The sequence below is a fragment of the Notechis scutatus genome, chromosome Z (genome assembly GCF_049901735.1).
Source record: "Notechis scutatus isolate UNSWTSFEM ecotype Mainland chromosome Z, rNotScu1.2, whole genome shotgun sequence".
Taxonomy (NCBI): Eukaryota; Metazoa; Chordata; class Lepidosauria; order Squamata; family Elapidae; genus Notechis; species Notechis scutatus.
Window position 1 is genome coordinate 102680171 of NC_142025.1, and position 11271 is coordinate 102691441.

General features: G+C 37.3%; 1 protein-coding gene across 6 annotated transcripts in view; it reads right to left on the bottom strand.

The window, feature by feature from the left end:
* Positions 1 to 3535: 3535 nt before the first annotated feature.
* SCAF1 (SR-related CTD associated factor 1) overlaps positions 3536 to 11271 on the bottom strand; it is a 29827-nt gene continuing 22091 nt past the window's right edge. For all 6 annotated transcript variants that reach the window (XM_087945772.1, XM_026669636.2, XM_087945771.1 and 3 more), the window contains 4 exons: positions 10519 to 10601; positions 8816 to 9100; positions 5010 to 5138; positions 3536 to 4885 (listed from right to left, as the gene is read on the bottom strand). In XM_087945772.1, the coding sequence (XP_087801898.1) occupies positions 4709 to 4885; positions 5010 to 5138; positions 8816 to 9100; positions 10519 to 10601 (674 nt within the window). In that variant the 3' untranslated portion in view covers positions 3536 to 4708. The remainder of the gene's footprint in view (positions 4886 to 5009; positions 5139 to 8815; positions 9101 to 10518; positions 10602 to 11271) is intronic.

The following is an 11271-nucleotide window of genomic DNA, read 5'->3' on the forward strand; positions in this document are numbered from 1 at the left end:
TGAAGGGCTTGGCACACTATTGCCTACTTGTTCTAATTAGCAATTTCCAGTACAATGTATTCCTATATTTGGAATTTTCTTTTTGCTTTCTTCTAAAATTTATTTATGATTAAATTTGCCGTCAATTTTGTTGGCAGCAATAGACCGTAGAATTATTTTAAAATGTAAACAATTGTCAAATAAGGGTAGCAATATAAATTAAAAGATGAGCAGGGAAGGAGCAGGATGCATGGGGAAGGGGGAGGAGATTGGGTCAGCTGTTAGTCCAGTAGCCACCTCCAATGTGGAACTCCCCCATCAGGGCGCCAACCAGCCAGGTCTTCAGATGATGGGGACTGCCTTTCTCAATTCAACCAAATTAGTATTGTTATTTCAAAGTATAATTATTCTATTTTTCAATGAAGTCCTTAGTATTGATATGGCACCCTCCAGTTGCATTTAATTTCATCTTCCAGAATATTTAGCCCAGGGACTCATGGCATGGGAATTAAAGTTGATTACATCTGGAAGATTGAGAACTGTAGTAAAGCCCTTTCTCATTTGTTCTGAATTCTGAATTTGCACATGAAACTAAGCCAAGAATCCTAGCTTAATCTGTGACTGAAGAACAGTCACTCCACTTGACACATCGTTATGCTAGGAAGAAAACATGTTATGCACAAATTCAAAAATATGGTTGAATGCACCTTAGCAGACCATGATTTGTAAGTTAACCACATGAATGGATAAAATTATCTTAAAGCTTCTTAGCTTGTTTGGACATATCTATGATCAGAGATTCACATAACACAAAGCAATCTATCCAACTATGTGAAAGAATGAGTATGTACCAGTAGGTTATACATATCCATTATTGTGTTTTAAGTCTTTGTGTCAGTGATACTTCCTACTCTCTGGATACATCTCTGCAGTTTTCTTGGCAAGATTTCAGAAATGTTTACTTGTATTTTGTATGTGTGAAAACCCAAATAAAACTTTATTTAAAAAAAAAATGGTTTACCATATCTTCCTAAGGGTTGAATGACTGGCCCAAAGGTCGCCCAATTGGGTGTAATAAGGCAGAATTAGAACTCGCAAGTTCCTGGTTTCTAGTCCAGTACCCTAATCACTATAACAGTCTGGCTCTCTGTAAAATTTATTGTACAATAAATTTAATTAATTATAAATTAGACAGATTGGAGAGAAAAACTAAGCCATCGTGATTTTTAAGGCAGGAGCAAGAGTTGCTAAAGAGTAGAAACAGCAAGAAAAAAATGGGGACAGTAGTTCCACCAGACCAAAGAATAATTGAATTATACAGTAGTGGCCAAAATTGTGGAAACCTTTTGGGAAAAGTGTATTTATGAGGTTTGATGGCTAATAACACCACTTTTTTTAGTAGTACCATAAAATTATATATCAATGGAAAGATAATTTAATCAAGAATATGATGCAACAAAGTTTGTTCAATTATCTGTATTCTATGAGAAGTTATAGCCAAATAACCAGAAAAAGGAAGCACAACTTGCTTAGGTTGATAAAAGGTATCTTTCCTTCATCTGATTGTAGCCAATGAGCATGAGTATTTAGAGAGCCATCAAAAGGCGCGGGCAGAATTTGTGTGATTAATAGGAATATAAATGGCCAAAAATATATTAATACTTGAGCCCAAACTGAAGCCTTCCGCACAGGATTCAGCTCCATGTCATACTGCTGTGTGCAAAAAGTGGTTTCAAGATAATGATATTCTACTGCTGGAATGGCCTGGCAATAGCCCAGACCTTAACCCAATTGAAAATCTATGGAGCTGACTAAAGGAACTTGTTAGTCAGAAGTGACCCAGCAATAAAACCCAGTTAATAGAAGCAATCATTCAATCTTGGTTTCACATTACAACAGCTGCAGAACTAAAACACTTGGTTCACTCCATGGGAAGATGTTGTAAGGCCATAATTCATGCTAAAGGTTACCCAAATAAGTATTAACTGACATGATGATAATTTTTGTATATATCATTTTTTCTATAGTGATAATTTTTGTATATCTCATTTTTTCTATGTTTCACTTTTCTTCTTTATAACTGCTATTCTAATAGCAAATCCTTCAGAAAAGTTATTGCATTACATTCTTGATTAAATTATCTTTACATTGATATATAATTTTATGGTACTACAAAAAAAAAAAAAAAGCAGTGTTATTAGCCATCAAACCTCAAAAATATACTTTTCCCAAAAGGTTTCCACAATTTTGGCCACTACCGTACCTCTCAACTCTGGAGATTTAAGCCATGTATCTTGCAGAAGTAAATTCCAAACATTACACATTCTGAAGTAAAGCCTTTTTTTTTATACCAGTCTTCTACCAACCAAGTTTTGCAGGATTATCTAGCAGATAATATGAGTAAAATACCTGGACCACAGGTCTTCTATGCTCACTTCCCAAATTTTATTTTTCCTGTTCTAAAAAACCTAAACATTTTTGCCATTCTTTTTAAGTGCTGCAAATACCTGATCCAAATTGGCAAAGTAACATCATTATGTTCAAATGTCCCTATTGCCCTTTTCTCAACAATTTCATGTGGCATTTCTTCCAGTAATCCTCTTCCGTAAGTCAGCCCCTCTGCCATTTCAGTTAGTCTCCTTGCCTTCCCCAACCTTGAAACCATCCAAGAATGTATGTTCACACAGAATAAGAACATTATTCAGAAACTTTTTCCCCCAGATATGTGAGTATAGATGTACAAGCTTATTGCACAGCAACCACCTTGAAGATGAAAATTTCCCACTTCTCCATCTCATGATCTGACTCCCCTTCCAAAAAATATTTGTTGTAATTTTGACTGAGATTCTTACCATTTCTTATGCACTTGGGCCAAATCTGTAAGCTAAAACAAGCCAACTTGCAATTTGCCAGCATGTTTTCCCCACCACTCTTAACCCACTTTTACAAGTCCTCAGGCATCCTTATCATTTCAGTAGATATCTATTTACTCTAATTCCTGTAGCTATATCTCTTCAGTATGTAGATACTTAATATTATAAATAAAAGTGATTTTATGGGTCAGTGGGTTGAATCCTATTCAAAATGGGACCTTCAGAAATAAAGCAAATCCAAAGTGACTGTTCAGAGTCCAATGATCTCCAGCAAGCAGACTCAGAAAACCATGATAAGCTCATCAATTCTCTGGTTAAATTGCCCTTACCTTTGAGGATTTTGCCCTAATGTTTGCCTACTCTATCACAGGTCTAGTTGTGCACTGCAATCATTGCTCTTGTCACTTCTCAAGTTACCTTTCACCTTTCTTTATTGGTTTTGTTTTCCTTTCTGTTCACAATTTAAGTTTCTTCTGAACTACTGCTACTTTCAAAGCATAGGCTTTGGACTATACCAAGCAGATACAGGATTTTACTATGGAGAACTTATTGTAGGTGCTTCTAGCATGATATTCCCATGAACAGCTAAGAGTGCAAATCTTAGTGCTATTTAAAACTAAAGACCTGGATTACCAATGCAATTACCCCCCTTGCTCACAAGATGGCATTACTTACTCTCCAAATACATAAAAATCATTTTAATGGACCAATTGGGAAAGGAATATCAACATCTTGTTAAATATGAGTACATCATTGCAGTTATTTACATAATTTGCATGCTTTTACCTCAAACTGAGACAAATAGCTTAACATTATGCAAATGATGTAAATTGCTACAGGTGTTATAAAATTAGCATCAAATTAATGTAAATCTACCTGTCATCCAGACAATCTTGTGTGCCTTGGACTTATGTTATTTTGGGTTGACATCTCAACAGAAATCTGATCTGACTCTATAGTTAGTAAAATGTAGACCTATGCTAAGGTTTCATTGTATGTCTGTGCCAGCTTGTTTAAATTAAAAATCCCTCAGAAACCTGCTCTATGTAACATTGATGTCTGAAATCTCACACGAAATAGCATGGTGGCACTTAAAGCTGGAAAACCATGCCAAGTCCTCCTGTAAGATAGGGGAGAAATTGCAATCCTCAAAACGTTAAGTGTCTACTCAGTAGCCATCCAAAAGGCATCCTTTGGAGAGAAAAACACTCTCATGTTAGAAGAGCAATCCACCTGCCTGTGAAAGAAATAGAATCGCATTGCTAAAAGATCACTGACACACTGCCCAGTTTAGATGGCTAAATGCAGTTTTATGAAGATAAACAGGGTGGGAAAGGGTATGACAGACAAACTTACAATTGGAAGCAGAAAATAAGGGATGTTTGCCTGTCCGGGATGACAGGAAACTGCCATCTGTACGTCAACCGTGGTGCTGCCATTTCATGACCATTGACGAGAGGGCAAAGATAACACCATCAAATTAAAAACATGCTAAAATGAGTAAAAACTAGGCGTGTCAGAGGAATAAGATCCACCCATTGCTATCATGAATGCTTGAGAGTGATGAAACTTAAAATTAGCCCCATTCTCTGCCATCGGTATTTACAGAGCAAAACACAAGTCAATTTTGTGGCCAAATCTGTGAAAGTGTTTAGGAAAGGCAAGGGAGAGATTTCCAGGGCAGGTAGCAGATGCACAAGAACTGTACTCTACAAATGCCACCCCTCCAAAACAAAATGTATCGCTCCAACCCCCTTTCCACTATCCCCACAAAGTGATGGGGAAAGGGTTGGGAGCTCAGCCAAGCCAATTTGCATAAAGAAGGGCTGCTGCGATTTATTCCTTCCAAGTGGAGATCAGAGCGGGGGCATGGGCAAGCCAGATTTGTCTGCTCCCCCCGTTTCCTTGGGAGGCCTTTGCTCTTCATCCATCTTCCGTCCATGTTTTCGAAAGTACTTGTATCTCTGCACATAGGCCTTCACTAAGTTATTCACCTTGACAGGGTTGATTTCACCACTCTTGCTGTGGCAGATCTAAAAGGGAGGGGAGGAGGAGAAGGAGAAGGAAAAAAGAAAAGAAAGTGATTTCTAAAATACTCTGCCCCCTCTGCTTTCATATTTTTGCTCATTTCCTCCTTCTGTGGTGCCACTGCTTTACCTTATGGACAGCTTTGCGCAGGATGTCCTTGTACTCTTCCTTGGTGATCTCCTTCTTCTGATAATAGGGCTTGATGGCCAGCTTGACTTCCTCCACCGCTCGCTCTTGGGTGTGAAGCTTTTTCAGATACTGCAGGGAATACAGGCAAGACAGTCAAAAAAAATCAGTGCAGGAGAAATACATGACAGCAAAACAGGAAATAGGTTTAGGATGATCAAGTTTGGGTTTCGGTTTGTCGGCCCATGGGCGGTAGGGATTCGCGAGCTGCGCGATCCCTGCCGCGCTAGCGTTTTGGGGCTCCGACCGGACGGTGCGGAGCAAGGCTGCCCTGCAGGGGTAGCTGAAGGTAAGGGGATCCGGAGGAAGGGTTTGGGGGTGTTGCAGACCCCTCCCTGGCCGGCAGAACCCCCTGTTACCAGGACGGTGCAGCGGCGGTCCGTAATGCCGCCACAAAGAAGTTGACAGCCGGGCAAGTATGCGCAGGAGGAAGAAGAAAGTTATTGAAAGTGAAAGTTCTTCTTGAGTCGACCCAGGGCTTTGAGATTTATCTAATTTAATTCCTGGAAAAGATGGTTTTCTGATGATTTCTTCCACAAGAGAAAAAAAGCGGCTATTTTGAGGTGCTGAAGGGAAAGTTACTCTCCCTCCCGACGGAATTAAGCCGGAAGGGAGAGGATAAAGAAAATATATAAATTTGGATCTTGTTGGAGGAGATGCCTTGAAGACTCGAGGACAGAAATATAATCTTAATAAGGCTTTAAAATATAGATTTGGATTCTTTTTTTTATTTGTTTGATACCACCCTGGAAGAGGAAGGGGAATTTTGGCTTGCTTGGATTTATTGAGGATTGTGGATTTTGGGATTGTTTTGCCTTTCTCTCGGAATATTTGGTTGGTGTAAGAAGAAAGAGGAATAAAGAAAAGAAAAGATTTATTTATAATGGCTTTCCTTTTTGAAGACCTGAGGGATGAATATGAGCAAACAAAAGCAGCCTGCAAAGATGGCATGGAAAAAGCTTTTCTATTTCTAGAAATGGCGCTGGTCAATTACCAACAGACAATGGAACAGATGGAAACGGAAGAAGAACAACAAGGAAGAGACGAAGACGCCATCTTCACTGAATCCCAAAACTTATCTAAGGAAGAAGGAAGGAAGAGAGCAAGGAAAATGAAGGACTTAAGATTTAAAAAACATTTGAGAAAGAGAAAATATGATGCAAAGTAAATATAATGATAATAAACAAGAGAAAAAGGGAACACAACAGAGAAGGGATCCCAGCAAGGCAGAGGTTAGAAGAAGAAGGGGGGTAGGAAGATTTGGTGGGGGAAGAAAGAAAGGGGAAAGGCGGAGAAAAGCCTCAAAGCTTTAAAATTGGATGGGAGAAGAGGATTTTTTTAGAGACAAAGGATGAAATATAAATTTCTGTAAGAAAGATTCTGCTAAGGTACAGAAGATGGTATTGTAACATTTATATTTGAAATAGTAAATTAGAATGGTTTAAGATTTAATAAGAAATTAAAATGTTGAAGTTTTTAATAATGATTGATTTTTAAAATGTAATAAAATATCGAAGAAAAGGAGGATACAATGTATTTAAACATTTTTGGTGGATAGAATGTACCAAGCAGAACCAAATTGGGTATTTGTTTATGCTGAATGTTAATTTTACTAACTTAGGGGGAGGATAGAAAGGCATCATACTCTGATTAGTGATTTCAGGAGAAATTCTTTTTATTATAAGAAGAGATAGAGGGATAATGAATGGGCAAAAGATACAAATTTAATGATTTAATTAAGATGGATTAAATAAGATAGAAATGTGAAGAGTGATATGTGCTATTATTTTTTGACCATGCAAAGAGAGGTAACTGGGGCCAAGGTACTTTACTAAAAGATTTTTTTTTATGTTTGTTTGTGTTTGTTTGTGTTTTATGAGAATATTGGGGAAATTATTGTAGAAAGACAGGGAAAGATTTAATATGTAATGATTTGTTTGCTGTTGAAACTTTTAATAAAACTTGTTTTAAAAAAAAAAAAAAAAAAGGATGATCAAGTTTGTCAGTCACTGGTATCAAGGTTCCAAAGTTGACCAGCTGGAAAACAGGGCCATGGCTTTCTTTGCTCCAAGCCCAAAGTATGGCGACCACCTGACCTCTTTCAGATCTAGTTTTACAATGCAATTATGATCGCAAAGAGACACCTTGCATCAGAGGCAGTTGTTTCACATGCAGGGAGGAATCACTTTTCTCAGGCTAAGCGTAGTAGGATCAGGAGGAAAAAAATGGATGAGGCTTGGAGAAAACATGGACAAAAACTAAATTTAGTTCACATTTAATTTTAAAACTATAGTGTCCATAATTAATGTCCATATATTTAATACTTTCCCCCTTCAATCACCCTGAAAATCCTTTAGAGGATTTTGGAAGCTGCAAGCAAGCCTGTGAGTTAAAGGTAAAGGGATGGATGAATTTGAAACATAGAAGACTATTACTATTAGAGGGACATGATCTTCAATTATGGTGGCATGCCTTTTTATGGTATGGAAGGAGTACGATACATAGATATTTTCAAATACATTATGTGAGGATTGCTTTACTTCAGATATGTGGAAAATTTAAATTACAAAACTATATGAAAATACCAGTCTGGCTTTCCACAATGGAAGCATTGATACATCCAAATCTTATTAATTTGGAAAAAATGTACTTTATAAAGACATTTTAAATGAGAATGTTGAACTTAAAACTGGACAACAATTGCAAAACCAAGGGGTGGACTTAGCATAGTAGCCACATTTGCAAATACAAACAAGATATGAGAAAGATGCAAAAACAGGGGATTTCTATAAAGAACCAACAACATTTGATATTATTAGGGACAGATAAAAAACTGATTTAAAAATATATATAACGATTAAGTTATAAAATGGAAGAGGAGCAAATCAAGGAAATAATGATTGTATGGGCAAAACTTTTGGTTACAAAAAAATGGAACTAGATAAATGGCAAAAACTTTGGAACAGGAACTATAAACTGACAATGGCTACTGCATATAAGGAAAACCTTTACAATATGTTTTATAGGTGGCATTTGCCACCGGCAAGATTGGCAAAAATGTTTAGCAACATGCCTGCCAAATGTTGGAAGTGTAATCAAACCCCAGGTACTTATTATAATATGTAGTGGACTTGTATGGAAGCAAGAAAATACTGGAAAAAATACATACATGGTTGGAAAAGATGATTAAGTAACATATAGATCTGAAGCCAGAAACATTTTCGTTGGGTATAATGCCAGAGGGCTATGATAAAGGCACTGTATATTTAGTTTTGCGTGTATTAACAGCTGCAAGGATTTGCACAATATTGGAAAAATGAGAAGATGAAGATGTAATTTGGAAAATACTAGACTGTGCAGAGATGGATAGATTGACATTAAAAATAAAGGACAAAGAAGACACAGAATATTATTTAACATGGAATAGATTTTACGAGTGGTTAGAGATAAGAGATAGAAACTAGGTGAAGATTGTTGTTATATATGAATTAAATATAAAGAGGGTTTATAATTACAAACATTGATATAATTAACAGAATTACAAATAAACTAATATAAAGAGAAATTACTGTTATACTATTATTTTTATTAGTTCACATGTTAATATTTTTGTTTCCTTTTTGTAATGATATGCCCTGACAATGTACTATATTCAAAATGTTTATTAATAAAAACAAAACATATACTGGAAAAAAAAAGAATCCTTAACTGAGCTGCATAATAGGTGTGAAAAGACTGGTGACTTTTACCTTATCGCTGTCTCCACGCCCTTCAGAACTGGTACTGCCCAAATCGGTGCCAGAGGAAGAAGCAAAAATGCCAGCAGAAGGAGGACCTGCTGAAGCCTGGCTCAAAGTTCCTGGCAACCCCCCTGTAGGGGTGCTAGGAGTTGAACCACAGCCTCCTAGAGGCATTGATCCTTGCAAATGGTAGGAAATGGGTGGGACTGCTAGATGTGAGGAAGGCAGATGAGTGGGTGGTGCTGGTGGCTGAGGAGGAGCTAAAGAAGCTGAGGGCTTGGTGTGGGTCAAGATCTGGAATAAGAGAGTAAACAAAACATGGTTGAAATGGCTTGGCTTGGGATTAAGACAAATAAATTGGACCGCCTGCTCAACTACTGTAACATACTCTATATTTTCCATTTTTTTATACTGTGGAGCAGAGTATTACAATCTCATTATTTCAAAACTGAAACTACCAGCTAAATAAGTCTACTTGCCTATATATAGGAAAGTCACAATGGCCTGTGAGTTCCCTTCTTTGGGTGCACAAGAAGATCCCATTGGGTACAACTGGATATTGCAGAATTAGTAAGCAGAGTTGACATTTCTTTTAATGTTATAATTGAGGGAAGGAAAAGGAGAAACAGCAGTCCTCCAAATGTTGCTAGTGCAATTCCTAGCAGCTGCTAATATGGTCAATGGTGAAGGATATTAGATACTGTATCCTAATCTTGATAATATGCTTTTGGGTTGTTTAATAAATCTCACTCTTAATATGGAGTCTATATTGTGAAATAGCTTCAGAATGCTATGTCATTTACAAGGAGAAATCCTGCAATTTACATTTACCACAGTGCCTCACATGTTTATCTGGAAAGGAAGGCTACTCTTCTAATTCAAATAAAAAGAACCTGACAACAACCTTGTGCAGTCAGTATCCTGCAAAAAGCCTGGTTTGCAAGTCTAATGACAGATTTTGGAATTCAACACACCTAGAAGCCAGCAAGCTATGGAGGGACATTTCAACAGTGCATTCATTATATTTTAAAATAGGTTATTAATCTAATTACATGCATGCTGGTTTCAAAAGGAGAATTTTTCAAATTACATAAACGTTTTTCTCTTAATTTTCAAAAAACAGGTGAAGCTCTAGAGTTCATTAAGTGGCCAGCTTAGGAGAGTGGGGGGAATTGTTATTCTAGATAAAAGCAGCTCTGATCCCTCAGCCAAGGCCTATTTCATGTAAACGTTAAGGGGGGGAAAAAACCCCTAGGTTTCTAAACTTTCCCTGCAGCCATGAGAACCAGAAGAAAAAAAAGCATTAAACATAAGATAAAATAACCAGATGTTCTCTGTTTTCAGGGTGCCGACCTTGTTGCCAGACAGCAGGCAGGTTTGGTTGTACAGGGAACTGCAATATACAGCATTTTGGGCTTTGAAGCTGACTCCCTCTCCTCCACTTGCCCCCGATAGTGCCAACCTTGTCTGCGTCAAGATGAATTCACACATCCTTGAGAGTCTCATTTTTTATCAAGGTTTCCAGCACAGTTAATTTCTAATGAAGCCTTATCAAAATTTCAAGGAGAATCACTGGAGCCTGATCTTTGAAGAATTTTAGAGTTGAGAACAACAACAAAAAAACCTCCACTGCTGCTGTGAACACATTTTGAAACCAAGCCATTCAAAATTCATACCCAATAATCCAAATCTCAGAATTTGATTGGGTTTACCTGATTGGTTGCTTGAATGAGCTCCTGGGCTTTTGCCCGGCTTGCAAGATTGGCCTCTTCCATCTTGAAGAGCAGGGCAGTCACTAAGTAAAAAAAACAAGTGTCTTACACAATGGTTCCAAAGCATGGAAGTGGGAAACAGATAATTAAGTGCCTAATGCTCCATCTCAGACTACATTTTGCATAACAAATCATAGCCATGGCAGGACATTTTATTACTTTATTTATTTATTTATTACTTTATTTATTAATTCGTTTACAGCCCATTGCCACAAGTACCACATCTCAGACTGTATTCTTTAATTTGCTCTATCTTCAGCTTAGAAAGACAAAAGACTTGAAACTGGGGAAGATTAAAAGCTAAGGATATATAATACTTTGAATCTACAGCCAAAAAGATGCTTTGAAGCAAGTGGAGCATGCATACCATGCTTTCAGCATGATTTTTTTTTCTTAAAAAAATCTGTATCTTTTCATAAAATCATATTAGCTGCGTGATCCTAAAAGAATACATGCCTGAATTAAAGCTATCAACAGCATGCAAAAAAGTTCCTTTGGAGCAGGCATGGGTGTGCTTCCTTAACTCTCATATTTTATTTTTTTGGGGGGGATTATGCAAATAACATGCAAGTCCAGGAAAAGGTACCCACAACTCTGTGAAGCATGTTTGCATTCAAAGTGCGATCTACCCCATTAACCACCCTCTTCCCAGCATGACAGACTGTCAATCTCATCCAGCAGGTTTTAAGGATA